Below are 19,924 nucleotides of genomic sequence, written 5' to 3'. Positions count from 1 at the left end.
AACTTGTCTCCTAGTGTCAAGAAATCAACCCCACAAGCCTGCTGCTAAATGACTGCCCCAGCAAGAGCACATTCAGTATTAGGAAAGCATCTCCCAGCCTAGACTATTTCCTCAAATACAGACAAAAGGATTTCCTTAAATGTTACCACCTCCTTGATATTTTAAGGCTCTTCTAAATGCCCAGTGAGCATTTGCATATAGGCAACATTTGAGCAGCTAAACAGATTTATAAGGGAGACTTCACTCCTCCCCCCAGCCATAAGAGAAGGGGAGCTAGAGGCAGCACTGGAAGAGTAAGCTTATGCTTTCAGCATTGCCTCTTACAGCAGCACAGGGGATGGGGCAGATGGTCCCTTGCTCCCAGCAATAAAAGGTATTGGGAGGGTCGGGGGAAGGGCACAGGTAGGCTGCTGCTTCAGCTTATAAAACTCTGGAACAGGGTGCCTGCACCATTTAAAGTTTGAGGGATAAGGAGGGCACAGCCCAACAGGGCCTTCATAAGATATTTTTGGGGGGAAGGGGGGGGGGAGAGAATTGGGTCTTTGGCCCTTGTTTGCTTTTGATTCTTTATGACAGTGCTGCTTAGCCAGAAGGCTAAAGTTATTTGGCTAACCTAGCCAGATATACCCAATATTTGCCTGTTAGATAGCCCCCTCCCAGGAATGCCCTTTTTATATATTTTTTTTATATACATTATAGCCTAAGTGGCTAAATATGCCACATTTGCCAATGCGAAGGATAACATCTATTTCAGTATTTTTAAATGATGGCTTTGCTTCTGTCCATCCCTGATGGGAATGTTTTGACTTGTGTACAGGGTTACTTGATTGGCGTTACACTATGTTATACAGACAATGACACTGAGTGCCCTGTTTCCACTTTGAAGTGCTGAAAAATGTGCAAAAAGCGGAATTAAAAAAAAAATCTAAATGCCAAATGTACCCAACTGATCATGCCCACAGAAGTGGCAAAGCCCTTCCCCTGCCAATTGTCCTGCAAGTCTGATTCAGAACCATTTCCCGGCAAATGTTTACTTGCTAAAACATCCCTTAGGGTCTGCACTGAAGGGTGTGGTGGTCTCTCTGCATTGTGGCTTTCATTCTGAAGAAAATCACCAAACACAGGAGTCCCTCAAAAGTACAGTCAAATATCCCTGAGCCAGCCCAAATATTTGTAGTATAAGAAAGAACCGGTGACATCATTTTTGCCACTGTCCTGTGAGGGGCTTTGAGGAGCAGCTGAATAAATTCTACAAGAATTTAAGTTCCAAGCATTTGATTATAGGATGAATTTTTGCCATGTAACTTTCAGAATGTTTCAATACCAAATTGAGATTTGATGCAATGGGACTATCAAGGCAACATGAAGCACAAACTGGTGAAGGGAGGACAGGAACATTTAAAAAGCAAATACTTTGTTAAACATTTCTTGCCGTCATTCTTTATATACTAAGTGGTAACTACATTCTGTTCGGCTGACCTTAGCTGCTGCTTGATTTTTACAGATTTTTAGCATTGCTATGGCCTCTGTAAAATTAAGCAGTGTAAATGGCAAAATATCTGAAGATAATTGGCCTGATCTCATTGGTCTGCCTTTACTGTTCAAAGGAAGCAACAGGAGCAAAAAAAAAAAATGGAAAGGAAAACACTGATTCTTCAATAGCCCAATAGTGAAGAAGGGCTGGGAAGAAAAAAAAATCACAGGCACCAGGTTTCTTAAAATTTGGAGCTGCATGGAAGTCAGTGACAGGCCCCAGACTGGAGGAATCAGAACAGCTGCTCCTACTGAGGAGTCCTTGGCCAAGGGCAGAAGTCATGAAGGGCCTGCTACTGGTGAGGACCTATTGCTGGATTATGGAAGATTAGGGGGACTGGAAGATTGAGAAGTATACACCTGGAGAGAGGAGCTGGAAAGAAGATGGAGGGAAAGGGATAGCAAAGAAAAAGAATCTCAAGAAAACCAGCAAAAAAATCCAAGTCAAACAAATGGCAGAACAAAATTCTTGGCTTCTGAACGTGTATAGCCAGTTTTTCACCTTATGTATCTCACACCTTCCCTTTTCAATACATAACATCTTTAGCCATTAAGCATTTATCTGATCCTAGTTAATTCACTATTTGACAACTCCTGAAGGCTCCTGCAGCATTAACTGCTTATGAAACCCAAAATATGTATGTTTGTCCTTAAGCCTTCCACATACAAAGATGGGACCAATGAGGTCAGAAGACCATGCACAACATCTCTGAATAACCTGCAAAGAAGAAATGAAAACATTTCATTGAAGGCAACATTTAAAAGCCCTATTTTCTGAGGGGCCGATGCAATATTTTTCGCAGAAAGCAGGCGCTGACTTTTCAGTGCCCGCTTTAATGTAGGCATGGCGCCCGCAAGGGGGCACCATGCAGTAGACAAATTAGGGGGTGATGCTAGTAAGGTGGCACTAGGGTTGCTTGCCAACCTTAGCGCCTCCTTGCTAACGCGACACCGCCGCGGCTACCGGTTATGAAGACAGACACCGGTAAACTTGGCATCTGTCTTCATAACTCAGCGGTCTGCGGAGTTTTGATTTTTTTTTTTTTTACTTAAAAAGTACACAAAAGCAGTTTTTTCTGCTTTTGTGTACTTTTTACCTGCGCTCAGCTATTAACGCCTGCACCAGGCAGGCATTAATAGCTGAATGATAAATATGTGTCTGAGACACATTTATATTTTTGCATGCGGAGTGAATGAGTAATAGGCTCATTCACAAGCATTTGCCTGTGATGAGTGCTATTACATTCACTCCACATCCGACACGTGTTAAATATGCGCTAATCCCCCTATTATAAGATAACATGCGCCATTCTGGGTGAGACCAAGGGTCCATCAAGCCCAGCATCCTGTTTCCAACAGTGGCCAATCCAGGCCATACGAACCTGGCAAGTACCCAAACACTAAGTCTATTCCATGTTACCATTGCTATTACTAGCAATGGCTATTTTCTAAGTCAACTTAGTATTAGGGGGTGGATTAGCGCCTATTTAACCCGCGTTGGAGTGCGGGTTATACAGTGCGTTCGGCCCCTAACTACAGAAATAGTTGCAAATTGAGAGCGGGGGGGGGGGGGGGGGGGGAGACACTCTTACCTTGAATCTGCACAAAAAAACCCCCATCACCTCACCAAAATCTATAACATTTTAAACAAAATTAAAACAAAAAGTGCTGTTCAAAAGTTCAATGTAGCAAACACACACCAATTAGGACTTTATTGAATGAAAAAAATCCTAATCATCCAATTCAGTTAGTTCACAATCTTTTCAACTAAATAATTCAGATAGATTAAATACTGGCTGTCTTAGCACCCATAAATACTTTTCATTTATTATACAGATTAAACACTTGACATAAAAGATGTGGGGAAAGTGCAAAACACTTGCAATAAAACAATCTCATCTACAATTACTTTAATAAAGAAACCTGTAGCAATAAAATTCAAATATGGCCCTTACTTCAGCTACATACACTAAACAAGAAAATGCCTGACCTTCCTCAAATGTATTACTAAGTTCTTATTGCGAGCTTCATAGCAGAGGCAAAGAATAAAACAAAAATCAGTATTAACCAGCCTTAGACGTGACGGTTAACTATATGACTAAATCTTAAAGAATGACCTCGCTGCATACCTATCAGGAAATGTGAACTACTTTGTAAACCTGGAAAATGAGAAGTCAATTCTGGCAGACACAGCAACCTCTCTCACCTAGCAACCAAATTTGACCCCTGCTCCAATAAACCAGACTCCATAATGAGATAATAGAGGCATAGCTTTATTAAAAAAATATCAGTTTACAAATTCAGCATAACCCGAGCCAGTCTAGCCATTTGCTTCATCTCTGGACCCGCCCTAGAACTAGCTAGGCTAAACAGACCCATCTCCCATTCTGGTACGGCCTTTGTCCCAGCCCGCACCATGGCCACTTGGCAGCATCCTGGGGATCACTTCACAGCCACGCCCTCAGCCCTCCTGCCAGCCAGCAACTGATGTGACCCCCACTGCCATTCTCCTTATGCCATGCCACCTGACTGGGTCCATGCCCTCCAGGTACCAGTGCTACACAGCAAGGTCCAGTTAACTCTGAACACTAATGGCTACTGGCTCAGGTAGCCTACCAGTATCATGGGGCAGTGGCTCTCACTTGCCCCATAACCCCCATAAGAAACTGCAGCTGTTTACACAATTCCAAATGCTGATTTAATTGCCCCTTGTATCATCATATTGAACAGGTCATTCCCAATATCAGACAACTGAATTCCATCATCGTTATAAAGGCTGGCACATTCAGCTGAGAAAAACTCATGCCGGATCTGTATGCCACCAAGGCTTCTGACAAAGTCACTTATTTGCTTGTTGACTTTCCTTCTGCTCCTATCCAAACACTTTTCATGCCTCCGTCGTCTATTAGGAATAATATCCGACCAGATAATTTTTGTATTGGGATAAACTGAGTTTATAAAGATAAAGTCCTTCTTCATACATTTAATCAGCCGAATACCAGGAATCTGTTCAAAGTCATTGCTTCCCAAGTGTATCACTAAAGCATCGGGCCAAGGCTGGACCTCAGCCTGCCGCAACAGGGCTGGAATCAACTCATCGGAATGCAACCCTTGTTTGTCCATCCAGAGCACCTCTACTCCATTTGCTGCTAGGCCAAGATGCTGCCCATATGGGCTACTGCATGCTCTCCTGCTTGCCCAGGTGACAGAGGAATGACCAGCTATCCACACTCTCCGGATCTGCTCAACTACACCTGTAAGATTATTAGAATAAAAGGTTAAGAATGTGAGCCTGATATTGGTCCTCCTAGTCAACACATACATAGGAAGCCTATGCTGTTGACTTCCACCACCCAATTATCTGAAACATCCTTGCTCCTGCAAGGATGCATTTGTAACAGCTCCAATAAAAAGGAATGATTTCCCAAAACTTCTCTCATCCAGGCCCACTACCAAGCTTCTCAAATCCCTTCCCATCAGGTAATGCTTGCAGCCCTTAGGTCTTAAAGACCAAACAAAGTGTTGCCTTCTTCCCCTTGAGGGATATGGAAAACCAGGTAGCCAGCTCTCCATCCTCACCACCTTTGAGGCCTTTTCCAGAATACCAGGATCACTTAAGACTGCAGGGAACTCGTGGCCTCCCTATTTTGGGGCCAACTGACTGGCTCCCCAAGTGTAGCTTAAATTTACATGTCTTGATCAGTGTTTGCAGCATTACTGTAACACCAGCATTTCTTACAAAACTGATGGTGCATGGGTCTGTGAGAAGATGCCTAAAAACCCAAGTTCGGAATCCACCCTCTTGAAATCTGTGGGTCGCCTCAACCACAAATGTCACCACCCCAGACCAAGTACTTTTTGTCCTCCTTTCTCTGGGCACACATGAGCCGCAACCAACCCTTGCAGTACTCATCCAACCCTAGTATCACATCTGCCTAACATGAAGAGGCAGGACTAGGTCGGGGGTCATCCTTAAGCAGCGCATGGGCTGGGGCGATCCAATTCCATTCGTAGACACCGTCATTTTCTCCACCGGCTCCGCAGACATCTCCTCCCACTCCGGATTTGGCTCCAACGCGGGAGAGTGAAATAAAAACATAAACCTGTGCCCGGTTTCTTCACAGGAGACCCCGAAGGAACGAGACTCGTGACCCTGCCCTGGACGCTCACCCTCCGAGGCCGCCTGCTCCGGCGCGGGTCCCGCCGTCGCATCAGCCGCCGGCCGCTCCTCGTACTGGCACTCTCCGTGCAGGGGCGAAGCCGCCTGCCAGGACCCCGTCGCCGCCGAATCCGCAGCCTGCGAGATCTCCTCCACCGCCCTGCTCAGCCCCGCCACCCAGGGGGCGCCTCTCCGCTGCGCCTCCCGGCGAACGAGGCCGAAGAGGCGCTCGAGGTCCTGCTCCGAGACGGCGAAGCGTTCCCCCAGCGGCACCAAGCCAGCGGCAGCCGATCTCTCCGGCTGCCGCTGGGTCGCGCCGCCGGGGGTCTCCGGAAGCCTCCCCGTGCCGGCAGCGGGGTTCTCCCACCACCCTCCCTCGCCCTGCCAGGTTGAGTCCCAGCAGGCGGGAGCCGTAAGCCCCGGGGCCCCCTCGCTCGGCCGGCGGGCTAAGGCCGCCCCTCCTCGGCCTTCGAAGTTGCACTGCTGCGGGATCCCCGGCGCTCGCCAGTTCCCCTCCCGCATGCGTCCCCTGGGGCCCATGTCCCCGCCAGCCCAGCCCATCGTCTCCGGCGTCCGTCGGAAGGGGGCTGGGCCGGGGACCGCACCTGGCCCCTGGCCTGGGCCGGGCCCCGGCATCCGTCGGAAGGGGGCCGGGCCCGGCCAGTCCGCGTTCGGCCCCGGCATCCGTCGGAAGGGGGCCGGGCCCGACCAGTTCGCGTTCGGCCCCGGCATCCGTCGGAAGGGGGCCGGGCCCGGCCAGTCCGCGTTCGGCCCCGACATGCGTCGGAAAGCGCCCGGGGTCGGCCAGCCCGCATTGGGCCCCCGGATAAAATTCTCCACACAGCCCGCGCGGAAGCCAGACATGGCGCCGCTCGAACGGTCAGAGAAAAAAAAAGCGCAAAACGGAAGAGAAAGAAGGACTTCCTGTCCCGCCCCCCTCTGCGCCTTCACAGCCAACTCCTCCCCCGGCCCGCCCCTCTCCGAACTCCTCCTCAGCCCCGCCCCCTCTGCGCCTTCACAGCCAACTCCTCCCCCGGCCCCGCTCCCTCTGCGCCTTCACAGCCAACTCCTCCCCCGGCCCGCCCCTCTCCGAACTCCTCCTCAGCCCCGCCCCCTCTGCGCCTTCACAGCCAACTCCTCCCCCGGCCCGCCCCTCTCCGAACTCCTCCTCAGCCCCGCCCCTCCGCCTCCCCGCCACGCCCCCGTATCCTCCCCCTCGCGTGTGTAGTGCGTGTGCGCTGGGAGAAGGGGCGCGGCCGAAGGGCTGTCACCTGCTTTCTTGTTCTCGCGCGGGTGCGCGAAGCCGCTATAGCAGCTAAATTAATGGTTGCATCGTGCCACCGGGAACATTATGCACTGAAACCTGGGCCTTGTCCTCGGAATTTTTTATTTTACGGTTATCCTCATGGTTTTACTCAGAATTGTCTGCACATTTTTTGCACTTCATTCTCAAAGCAGCAAGGAATTTTGTGCAGAAAAACTCTGCAGGTAAAACTGTGCATTTTACAAAGCTAATTACCCCCAGTGCAGAGGGGTGTATAGGCTTAATCCTCCTTAACTCCTGGTCAGGTGGAATAAAGGTCCTGGGGCCAGTGTTAGTCTATGGGGCTGAACCTGGAGTTCATGGTGCAGGGGGGTCCTGTACATGGGATTTGTGCATAAATCAGGTTTTCTGCACATAAATCACTCTCCTGAGTTAAAATGTACACTCAGTCTATGCGAAAGGATGCGCACAATTTAACTCGGGTTTGTGCACCCATTTTCCAGTCAGCGCACTTTTGAAACTCCCGAAGCATTAGCATAACATTAGCTTAGTGCATCGAGAGTTCATTTTTTCCAGTCTGTGCATTAAGAAACTGCGTACTGACTTTCACTGCATCGTTTTAATGCACAGCTTATTATATTGGTCCTATGGCGTGGGACTCACAGTAAGTGTGTGGGTCTGCTGGGCAGGTAGGTAGGCCTGTTACCTCCATATTGGTGCCATTTAGTAACAAGTGCAATGGTGCTCGCTCATTCCACGACTGAGCTGGCCATCGCCTCTGCACTCCCGGGCTGTGGTTAAAGCACTGTAGTTTGGGCTGACACTTTCCCCATTACATTGCATTTATTCTTATCTATTTGTGGAGTACTGCATCCATCAAATCACATGGCACATGGCCCCTGCCCCCAAAGAATATGGAACTTACATTTTGAGCAAAAAAGGGAGGTTAAGTAACTCCAATGGACCCCCAACATAGTAACTAGTCAACAGTGGAAGACCGAGTAAATTTTCCAAGAGTAAAACATAAAACAGAAGGATAGGTGGTTCCTGTTCAGCCAGCCATGCTTAGGAGCCAGAGGGAATGTTTCAAGAAAGAACATGGACGTGCTAATTATATGGTGTTTGCCCAGGCAGCTTAATTGTTGCTTTTCAGCAGAGCTGTCTAGGCCTGGGGAAACTGGTGTTTGAGTAACAAAGCCCTTCCTTCAGTTCTGCTGCAAGCGACACCCTCAACTGCACTTGAAGTAAAAGTTGAACACCGCCCATCCCCCCCCCTCCCCGCAGATGAGGGGAGGCCGTCTGGAATAGTGCTGAAGAGACTGGCCAGTGGGAATCACTTGAGCATGAGCTAGGAAAGCTCCTAGTGTAAGATGGAAGCCAGTCTTCAGCAAGTCGCCCTCCAGCTCCTAGGCACTGAGAATTACATGTTTTCAATGCAGAGTTCAAATTTCTTACTGTTTTGATCGGACAAAAGGAGAAGGGCAAGGGCTGCTGAATGGCCATTTCTTACCATGGGTGGCTTTGTCCTATCTCATTCAGTCTGGAACCTTTTCCTGGATGTTAAACAATTTTCCTCTTTGCAGGGATCTATTGAAAGGTATCTTGCATGCACTCCTGAACTGTTGCCAGCAGGTGGGTGATTGGTGACCAATTGTGCTTCTATATCATATTCTTTCTTTGTTAATATGTGCATGGTACCCGCAAGGGAGGCGCCATGCTATATGGAAATTAGGGGGTCGCGCCCCTAGCACCTTCTTGCTAACACGATCCTACAGCGGCTGCCGGTTACGAAAACGGAGCGCTAGGGAGCAGTCCCAATTCTGGGGAAGTTAGTGTGCCCTTGGACCATGGCGCAACTGCAGAGAGCTCCGAGGAAGCGCCGAGGCAGGCAAGACGTGTCCAAGCTCGGGCGGACAGACTGAGGACCAAAAGCCCGGACCTCTGCCAAACCTGAACGCACCAGAAGAGACCCAACAACGCAATGCTGGTCTCTGGGGTAGCCCTCCGGCCACTCGATAGCCCTTTAGGGAAACGGCAAATACGACAGGAAGGACAGAAGTTGAGGACAGGCGATGGGACTGGAACAAGACAAAGACACTTGAAGATATGGTCAAGACAAAGGTACTTGGAGACCTGGTCGGGCAAAGACAATTGGCGAGTGGACACGGCTAAGGCAAGGCTGAGGCTCAGGATGAAGAGAAGAACATCAGGAACATCAACGAGGACATTTGATGAGTGAACAGAGGACAGCAGGGTTAAAACTCAGCATGAAGAGGAATTTGGACAACACTTGAAGCAGCCTCCGACTTGCACCAGGGCTTCAGTGACCCAGTGTGATCAACGCACCTGACATATCAACCAGAAGAAGATGAAACTTCAGACCCGGCGTGGAAAATGCACCAGAAGGTCATCTCGAAGCTAAACAGAGGATGACAGGCAGCTAGAATTCGAATCCGGAACCAGGACATCTGAGGACAAGGCTTCCAAGGAGAGGAGCTGGAAGGAGTGAACGCCTGGAGGCAGAACATCTGAAGACAAAAGACAATGGATATCTGAAGATGAGGAAATCTGGGACATCAGAAGGTGAGGACATCTGAAGACATGGACATCTGAAGACCCAGGATCCGACAAGAGACCAGGAACCAAAGACATAGACGACGAGGAAATTCCCATGAAGGAAGGAGTGCCTTGAAGAAGCTGGAAACGATGAGAAGTCCAGGAGCGGACTGGCTCCTTGCGAAGGCGCTGGAAGACTGGCGAAGGGCCCTTTTATAGGGCTGAAGTGGAAATGCCTGGATGACATCATCAAGAGGGGCCGCAGGGCTACTCCCACGGAGGCCCTTTAAGACAGCAGGAGAGGTGCGGCCGCGTGCCTAAGGAAGGCAGGACCAGGGACAGTGGCAGCCATGCTACGAAGAGAAGCAGGAGCGGCACTAGGCCGCAAAGCTAGGACCCAGCGTCGGCAGCACCCACCCACGAAGGTGCAGCATTGATGGCGGCCTCCAGGCCGCATGGAGGCACGGCAGCGGCGGCCCTGCCCAGCGCAGGAGGAACGACAGCGGCAGCCACCAGGCCGTGAAGAGGAGACCGGAGGCGGCGGGCCTGCCCGCGCAGAGCAGAGAATGACGTCAGCGGCTTCCGGGCCGCTTAGAAGCACAGCGGCACAGCCCGCCGGGCAGGAGGAAGGCGTGGGCAGCCTCCGGGCCGCAAAGGCTGAATGGCGGCGGCTCCGACCGCCATGGAAAACAGGCGGCGGCCTCCAGGCCGCAGGGACGGCGTCGGGGAAACTGGCGGAGAGGTGAGAGGCTGCTTGCGGCTAGGCCCGTGAGCAGCATCGTAACAGAGTCAGCATTATCTGAGCACAGGATTGGAAGGAGACCCTCCTTGGAGAATCAGTTGAGTGGGACAGGTCCATTTTGGAGCTATTTTTATAGGCAGCTCTTAAAATTGTGGGCAGTTGGCAACCTTACGGTGGGGAGGAGAGGAGGCAAAGGCTCCTCTCTGATGCCAGGCTGGTGGCAGGGCAGGGAAGGCATAATGGCAGAGTGCTGGAGCTGGCGGTGGTGGCAGCAAATGAAGGCGACTCTAGACTGGCCAGCAGCAGAAGGAGACACTGAGTGGACAAAAGACTAATTTTAGGTTTCGGGGTACCCACAAGTACCCCTTTCTCTCCCGCTTTTCCATCACCCCCTCTGCATTTCCTGTTTAGAGAACTGCAGCGGGGGAGGAGAAGAGAAGCAGTCTCACGAATCGGAGTCTGAACTCACCATCCCCGTAGTGTGCAGCCTGAAGGCGCAGGCCTGGGCCCCCCTCCTATCCCGGGCTAGAGAGTAGCTGCTGAGGCCGTTATCATCCTCTGACGTCAGCCACCGATCACATCCCAGAATGTCTGCAGTTATGCTGAGCTGCCACCTTAGCATTCATATCCATCACTAACTGCATTGCCTCGAGTGATTTTTTAATTTAAATGTATTGTGTGTTCTAATGCAGGGAGAACAATACGCAGTTCCAGCTGTTTAGCTGAGCAGGGCCTGGAGCAGGCTCAGGGATGTTTGAGGGAGCAGAAGGGTGTGAATAGTGGCTCCCACAGCAGTGCTTGTGTGCAGCAGGCACAGTGCCTGCTTTAGAAGCAGGTGGCATGCATGCATTTCTTCAGAGAATGAGGTAATATCGACACACATCACCTAGAATATTGTGTTCAGTTCTGGAGACCATACAACCAAAATGACAAAGACAGGCTAAAGGCAATCCGGAGAAGTGTGGGGTCTGTTTCAAAAGATATATAAATTAGCACCTCATGTTGATTGATTGTTTGTTATTTGCTCTCTCTTAATTGTCCTGAATTGTACACCCCGTTCATTGTAACTTTCTTCTAATTAATTGGTTACCCCTGGTTCTGCTGTAAACCGGTACGATAAGACTTTTGTCTTCAGCATCGGTATATTAAAAGAATTTAAATAAATAAATAAATAAGAGATGAGACTTCAGGACGTGAACATGTATAGATGGGGGGAGAATTATACCTATCAATAACAGTGCACAAGAAGTAAACTATTTTCAATAGAAAGGAAGCTATAAAACTAGGCTTCATCATTAGAAGCTACATGAGAATAAACTTGGGAACAAGGTCAGGAAATATTTTTATCACGGAAAGAGTAGTGGATGATTGGCTGGGGTAGAAATATGCCAAACACTGGCGAAACTAAAATGGTCATGGACTTCAAAATATTATGGGATAAACACAGATCCTTACTTTCAAAAAGAGAAAGGGATATTGGAAACATGACCCAGTGGCACCTGTAACACTCCGGCCAGGCGCAGGTAGGCCCCACGACCATCCGCAACTGCCCTGAGCAACACCAAGGCCACAGGACAGCGCCAGGATCTCGTCACAGCAGGGACCCCACCATCATGCACTGAGCCTGTGGCGCTGCACCTCCCCTGGTGCACGCGCTCGCACTCCTCCAACCTATCAAGGCCCTGTGGCGGGGAAAGGCACTTCCCTGGTGACATCAGCATGGATGGGTATTTAAACCCCATCCACGCTCCAGCCCAGCACCTCAGCAAGAGGTCTCCTGCCTTGCCTACACTGTGTGTTGCTATTGTTTTTGTGCTCATCTTGCTTCCTGTGCTCTTTGTCTCTCTGCCTCCCTTTGTCTTGTCCTGATCTGCCCTTGTCTTGCTTCTCCTTATCCATCCTGTCTTTTGCCTGCTGCTACAGACCCTGACTACTCTTTGATCGCTACATTCCCTGACTCTTGGCCTGGTCTCAATCCGATTTCGGAGCGGCCTCGGAGGGAACTTTCCTTCGCCCTCCCCCCACCTTCCCCTCCCTTCCCCTACCTAACCCACCCCCCCGGCCCTATCTAACCCCCCCCCCTTACCTTTGTTTCATGATTTACGCCTGCTAAAAGCAGACGTAAATCTACGCGCGCCAGCGGGCTGCTGCCGCGCGATCACCCAACCCAGGGGCTGGTCCGGAGGCCTCGACCCCGCCCCCGGCCCCGCAATGTCATGTCACGCCCCTGAAACGCCGCGTCATTTTAGACGCGCCCCTGACACGCCCCTTTTAGAAAGCCCCGGGGCTTAGGCACGTCCCGGGGCTCTGCGCGCGCCGGTGGCTTATGCAAAATAGGCGTGCCGGCGCGCAAGGGCCTTGCGCGCGTAAATCCGCCCGGATTTACGCACGCAGGGCATTTAAAATCCGCCCCAACGTGTCTATGAGAAAAATGATTAGTAAATAAAATTCTAATTACGAACCCTGTCCAGATCATTTCCTGGCTTATTCCATTAGATTTGTGGTTCAGGGTGAACTCAGTCCTATTTGGAATCTGTTGCCTCTACTGAATGAGGCTCGATAAAAAGATCAGAGCATGTGCGGGAGCTTTTTTCAGCTCTGTAGCGGGGAGATGGGAGCAGGTTGTTGTTGATTTGGATCCAGGTAGAAATCCGTTCCCTCCCGTTTGAACGTGTGCCTGTGGGTGGTATCTTGGAATTATTTTTAAAGATGCATAAGATTAAAAATGTTCATGTCGTGGTCTGGAATGGAAGGGGTCTGCTGACAGCTTTACCTGCCAAGAGCTAGTCAGCAGACCCCCAGACAGCAGGTCATTTTGTTCACAGGGCTGACCTTGGGAGAGTGTGGAGCCAAGGGCAGAGCCCAGGAACACTGAAATTATAGTGTCAGACATGCGGCCATCAAGGCAGTGTAGAGCCCTCAAAGTGTGAGGCTCGGGTGGTTGCCCCTATTCGCCCACACTCCCTAAGGATGATCTTGCCTACAGCCCAGTCCTGATCCAAAAGCCTGGATCTGGATTCAGCAGAAGCAGCCAGCTTCTCAGTGCTTGAATGTAGTACAGTTGTACGTACACGCATAAGGCATATGCAACCCCCGTTCTCACAAACTCTTCAGAGCTATTAGAGCATGGCAGTAGATGGGCATAGGGCAGTCCTGGATATCCATAAGGATTGGAACAGGGTCGGTCTGCAGCACCTGGTCCCTCTGTGGCAAGCAAGCTCTGATAGTCCTGGGAGATATATGTCTGCTCAGAGAGAAAGGTGGATGTATGAAACAGACTCATAGGAGAGGTGATGGAGGCAAAAACAGTAGCAGAGTTCAAGAAAGCCTGGTACAAGCACAGAGGATCCCCTAGAGGGAAAGTCCGAGGCCAGTTGGGGGTCTACGGCATTGTAGAAGGACATAACTTTGTTAGATTAGATGGGCTTTATGGTCCTTATCTGCCATCATATTCCACATTCCCCATGGATAGCACCTCCAGCAGGCTGCTGCAGAGCCAACCCTCTGTCTCTTATGGTGAACTTGGGACTCTTTCTATGTTCCTGAGTTGATGCTGAAACTGGAGAGAGAGAGAGAGAGAGAGCATTCTCTCCAGCTCACAGACAGGCCGATAGGGTGGAGCGCACTGTTAGCCCGAGTTTGGCCGCACGTTTTTGATGCGCTATTTTTACCCCTTGTACTGTAAGAGGTAATAGCGCGTCAAAATCGCACGGCCAACCCCCCCGAAACTAAAGGCGCCCGCAACATGCAAATGCATGTTGATGGCCCTGTTAGTTATTCCCGCGTGATGCAGAAAGTAAAATGTGCAGCCAAGCCGCACATTTTACTTTCAGAAATTAGCGCCTGCCCAAAGGCAGGCGCTAATTTCTGTCGGCGCCAGGGAACTGCACAGAAAAGTAGAAAAAACTGCTTTTCTGTACACCCTCCAACTTAATATCATAGCGATATTAAGTCAGAGGCCCCAAAAATAAAATAAAATCGGCCCGCGGCTCGGAAGAAGGATGCTCAGTTATGCCGGCGTCCGTTTTCCGAACCCGTGGCTGTCAGCGGGCTCGAGAACCGATGCTGGCCACCGCTTCTGTCAAAAAGGAGGTGCTAGGGACATTAGGCAGTTAGTACAGTAAATTAATCTAACCAAATATCATATAACAGTCAGATTGTATTGAGATTTCAGTCTCTCATTATGTTTATGTTGCGCCCGTCGGTCACAGACGGCTGCGACCTCTCATGCTCACCTCTTTTCTTGCTACATCGTCAATTCTTGGAAGAATGGTGGCCTCCGCCAGCGAACACCGACCTCCCTGGCATCCCCAGGACAGCGTGGGCGATACCGACCGCCATCTTGCTCCTGGAGTCTCCTAGCGCGCGCGCATGCACAGGCCATCTTTAGTACACGTCATGGCGGGAACCTCGGGGGCGTCCCCTCCGCATGATGTCACCGCCTTGCAGTATTTAAGCTGACTGGCCCTACACTCAGACGAGTTAGCAAGGAGTCCTCTCGTTGCTGAACCACTTCTCCTTGGAGTTCTGGTTCCTGTTTCCTGTCTCTTTGGGTGAAAGCTCTGAGTACCCGCTCCTCGGGGACTCTTCCACGTTCATAGGCTATCCGCTCCTTAGCGGGCCTTCCTGTCTGAGCTCTTGGAACCATTCCTTGTGAGTACTTCTACTTCATCTCTCTTCAAGCCTTGCTGGGATTCCCTGCGGCGTACCCCGGGCCTCGGGCCACTACCGCATTCTCACCAGCAGGATTCGCTACATTCTGCCCTGCACTGCAGGATATTGGTTCTTCATTCTCAAGAATCTTCGGAGCTCCAGAACCTCAGTCTACCTCAGCACCATCATCACCGTGCAAGTCATCTTTGGCGTACTCCGTGCTGTGGGCCACTACTGGATCTGCATACCTGAGGTACTTTCTACTCTACTGGGAAGACTGTCTGGCGCACCCCGCTCTGCGGGCCACTACCGGACCGTCATTTCTGAAGTATCACCCTGGGTATAACCCTCAGCTCGAGAACTGTACTTTGACAGCATTTCCCGCTCCACGGGTTCTGCTCAGAACTGCACCTTCATTGCATTCCCCGCTCCTCGGGTTATGCTTTCTCTTTTGCTCCTTCATAATAAAGTCTGTCTTACAGCAGTGTCCTAGATACTGAGAATGCGCCTACCATGGGGCTCTTCCCTGTGGGTGGAGTCATCTCTCACCTCGGCCCAGGGTTCACATCCATACCAAAACATAACATTTTATTTCTCATGCTTCAATTGAAAATCTCTGCTCCTTCTTGTTATTGTAGTTCTCTTACATTCTGAACTTTTTAATTTAGGTTATATGCATTTTTGAATAGCCATATTTTTAGTTCACATTTAAATCCCTTTCTATCTGGTATCAGACGTAACATCTCAGGTAGAGAATTCCAAAGCTTTGGATCCACTGTGGAGAACACACAATCTCTTACTTGAGTTAGATGTGTGCTCCGTATTGTTGGAATAGTCAATAGTCCTTTAATAGTGCTTGGACAGTTTGATCCAGTTTGGTACTTTTTTTTTTTTACACTCCCATCCTTAACCATTCTGGGATTTGTAGTTCAGCGTTTCCTCCTCGCCCAATAGAAATGAGAAATGTCCTAATGTTCACTGTCTGTTCGCCCTAAAAAGACGTCCCATCTTGAGGGACAAAGAGGAGAGCTTGAGCTACTGTTAAACGATCACAGATAGTCCAAGTAGAATCCAGCTTCGCATTTTTCATCAGTACAAACTGTTTCAGCAGAAGGAAATAAGCTTATTCATTTATTCTTCGTAATGAGTCCTGACATTTCATTTAAAAGAAAAGATGTGAACACTTTGCTCTTCTAATTTAGTCTGCAGGCAAGACAAGTAACAATCCATACTGCATGGGAGGCAGCGTTGTGGGATGTGGGGCTAGGAGTCAGGGGTCTGCAGGCAGCAGTTCTGACACTGACTTTCTTTGAGGGACCACAGACTAACTGAGCAACAAAAAGTGTAAGCAGCAAAAAACTAGATGGATCAGAAGAAGAGCACAGAGATACAAGAACTGGGTGCAGGGATACAGAGCCGACATGTCACCTCTAGGACTGGAGGGATCAGGGGATGGGTGCAGGGATACAGAGCCTGTCACCTCTAGGACTGGAGGGCTCAGGGGATAGGTGCAGGGATACAGAGCCTGTCACCTCTAGGACTGGAGGGATCAGGGGTTGGGAGCAGGGATACAGAGCCTGTCACCTCTAGGACTGGAGGGATCAGGGGATGGGTGCAGGGATACAGAGCCTGGCACCTCTAGGACTGGAGGGATCAGGGGATGGGAGCAGGGATACAGAGCCTGTCACCTCTAGGACTGGAGGGATCAGGGGATGGGAGCAGGGATACAGAGCCTGTCACCTCTAGGACTGGAGGGATCAGGGGTTGGGAGCAGGGATGCAGAGCCTGTCACCTCTAGGACTGGAGGGATCAAGGGATAGGTGCAGGGATACAGAGCCTGTCACCTCTAGGACTGGAGGGATCAGGAGATGGGTGCAGGGATACAGAGCCTGTCACCTCTAGGACTGGAGGGATCAGGGGATGGGAGCAGGGATACAGAGCCTGTCACCTCTAGGACTGGAGGGATCAGGGGATGGGTGCAGGGATACAGAGCCTGTCACCTCTAGGACTGGAGGGATCAGGGGATGGGAGCAGGGATACAGAGCCTGTCACCTCTAGGACTGGAGGGATCAGGGGATGGGAGCAGGGATACAGAGCCTGTCACCTCTAGGACTGGAGGGATCAGGGGATGGGTGCAGGGATACAGAGCCTGTCACCTCTAGGACTGGAGGGATCAGGGGATGGGAGCAGGGATACAGAGCCTGTCACCTCTAGGACTGGAGGGCTCAGGGGATGGGTGCAGGGATACAGAGCCTGTCACCTCTAGGACTGGAGGGCTCAGGGGATAGGTGCAGGGATACAGAGCCTGTCACCTCTAGGACTGGAGGGCTCAGGGGATGGGTGCAGGGATACAGAGCCTGTCACCTCTAGGACTGGAGGGATCAGGGGATGGGAGCAGGGATACAGAGCCTGTCACCTCTAGGACTGGAGGGATTAGGGGATGGGGGCAAGGATACAGAGCCTGTCACCTCTAGGACTGGAGGGATCAGGGGATGGGAGCAAGGATACAGAGCCTGTCACCTCTAGGACTGGAGGGCTCAGGGGATGGGAGCAGGGATACAGAGCCTGTCACCTCTAGGACTGGAGGGCTCAGGGGATGGGTGCGGGGATACAGAGCCCGTCACCTCTAGGACTGGAGGGATCAGGGGATGGGAGCAGGGATACAGAGCCTGTCACCTCTAGGACTGGAGGGATCAGGGGATGGGTGCAGGGATACAGAGCCTGTCACCTCTAGGACTGGAGGGATCAGGGGATGGGTGCAGGGATACAGAGCCTGTCACCTCTAGGACTGGAGGGCTCAGGGGATGGGTGCAGGGATACAGAGCCTGTCACCTCTAGGACTGGAGGGCTCAGGGGATGGGTGCATGGATACAGGGCCTGTCACCTCTAGGACTGGAGGGATTAGGGGATGGGAGCAGGGATACAGAGCCGGTCACCTCTAGGACTGGAGGGATCAGGGGATGGGAGCAGGGATACAGAGCCCGTCACCTCTAGGACTGGAGGGATCAGGGGATGGGCGCAGGGATACAGAGCCTGGCACCTCTAGGACTGGAGGGAGCAGGGGATGGGTGGAGGGATACAGAGCCTGTCACCTCTAGGACTGGAGGGATCAGGGAATGAGGCCAGGGATACAGAGCCTGTCACCTCTAGGACTGGAGGGCTCAGGGGATGGGAGCAGGGATACAGAGCCTGTCACCTCTAGGACTGGAGGGAGCAGGGGATGGGAGCAGGGATACAGAGCCTGTCACCTCTAGGACTGGGAGGGATCAGGGGATGGGAGCAGGGATACAGAGCCTGTCACCTCTAGGACTGGAAGGCTCAGGGGATGGGTGCAGGGATACAGAGCCTGTCACCTCTAGGACTGGAGGGCTCAGGGGATGGGTGCATGGATACAGGGCCTGTCACCTCTAGGACTGGAGGGATCAGGGGATGGGAGCAGGGATACAGAGCCTGTCACCTCTAGGACTGGAGGGATCAGGGGACGGGTGCAGGGATACAGAGCCTGTCACCTCTAGGACTGGAGGGATCAGGGGATGGGTGCATGGATACAGGGCCTGTCACCTCTAGGACTGGAGGGATCAGGGGATGGGAGCAGGGATACAGAGCCTGTCACCTCTAGGACTGGAGGGATCAGGGGACGGGTGCAGGGATACAGAGCCTGTCACCTCTAGGACTGGAGGGCTCAGGGGATGGGTGCAGAGATACAGAGCCTCCTCTAGGACTGGAGGGATCAGGGGATGGGTGCAGGGATACAGAGCCTGTCACCTCTAGGACTGGAGGGATCAGGGGATGGGTGCAGGGATACAGAGCCTGTCACCTCTAGGACTGGAGGGATCAGGGGATGGGAGCAGGGATACAGAGCCTGTCACCTCTAGGACTGGAGGGATCAGGGGATGGGAGCAGGGATACAGAGCCTCTCACCTCTAGGACTGGAGGGATCAGGGGATGGGGGCAGGGATACAGAGCCTGTCACCTCTAGGACTGGAGGGATCAGGGGATGGGAGCAGGGATACAGAGCCTGTCACCTCTAGGACTGGAGGGATCAGGGGATGGGAGCAGGGATACAGAGCCTGTCACCTCTAGGACTGGAGGGATCAGGGGATGGGAGCAGGGATACAGAGCCTGTCACCTCTAGGACTGGAGGGATCAGGGGATGGGTGCATGGATACAGGGCATGTCACCTCTAGGACTGGAGGGATCAGGGGATGGGAGCAGGGATACAGAGCCTGTCACCTCTAGGACTGGAGGGATCAGGGGATGGGAGCAGGGATACAGAGCCTGTCACCTCTAGGACTGGAGGGAGCAGGGGATGGGAGCAGGGATACAGAGCCGGTCACCTCTAGGACTGGAGGGATCAGGGGATGGGAGCAGGGATACAGAGCCTGTCACCTCTAGGACTGGAGGGATCAGGGGATGGGAGCAGGGATACAGAGCCTGTCACCTCTAGGACTGGAGGGATCAGGGGACGGGAGCAGGGATACAGAGCCTGTCATCTCTAGGACTGGAGGGATCAGGGGATGGGAGCAGGGATACAGAGCCTGTCACCTCTAGGACTGGAGGGATCAGGGGACGGGAGCAGGGATACAGAGCCTGTCACCTCTAGGACTGGAGGGATCAGGGGACGGGAGCAGGGATACAGAGCCTGTCACCTCTAGGACTGGAGGGATCAGGGGACGGGAGCAGGGATACAGAGCCTGTCACCTCTAGGACTGGAGGGAGCAGGGGACGGGAGCAGGGATACAGAGCCTGTCACCTCTAGGACTGGAGGGATCAGGGGACGGGAGCAGGGATACGGAGCCTGTCACCTCTAGGACTGGAGGGCTCAGGGGATGGGAGCACGGATATAGGGCCTGTCACCTGGCACTCATAGATATTGTCTAGTGTCTACCATCATTCTGAGCATCCTGTTGATCCCAGTTCATTTCCTCTTATTTAAGTAAGGCCACCATCTAAATTTCAAAATAAATAAATAAATAAATAGGGTTTTGAAGGAAGGAAGCCTCTTTGTTGTTCTATT

The 19,924-nt window shown here is 51.6% G+C and overlaps 2 protein-coding genes across 2 annotated transcripts in view; one reads left to right on the top strand and one right to left on the bottom strand.

The window, feature by feature from the left end:
• The window catches only part of JPH3 (junctophilin 3), a 130,118-nt gene that overhangs the window by 69,073 nt on the left and 41,121 nt on the right, over window positions 1-19,924 (top strand). The gene's annotated exons all lie outside the window — the stretch shown is intronic.
• LOC115094935 (translation initiation factor IF-2-like) lies at window positions 3,785-6,582 on the bottom strand. Its single transcript, XM_029608034.1, has 2 exons — window positions 5,704-6,582; window positions 3,785-4,787 (listed from the first exon to the last, which is right to left on the bottom strand). The coding sequence occupies exons 1-2, from the start codon at window positions 6,554-6,556 to the stop codon at window positions 4,210-4,212; spliced, it is 1,431 nt and encodes a 476-aa protein (XP_029463894.1). The 5' UTR covers window positions 6,557-6,582; the 3' UTR covers window positions 3,785-4,209.

Source organism: Rhinatrema bivittatum, chromosome 7 (assembly GCF_901001135.1).
Source record: "Rhinatrema bivittatum chromosome 7, aRhiBiv1.1, whole genome shotgun sequence".
In the NCBI taxonomy this organism is placed as follows: domain Eukaryota; kingdom Metazoa; phylum Chordata; class Amphibia; order Gymnophiona; family Rhinatrematidae; genus Rhinatrema; species Rhinatrema bivittatum.
The sequence above is the reverse complement of the archived record's forward strand: the minus strand, read 5'-3'. Positions and strand labels throughout refer to the sequence as shown.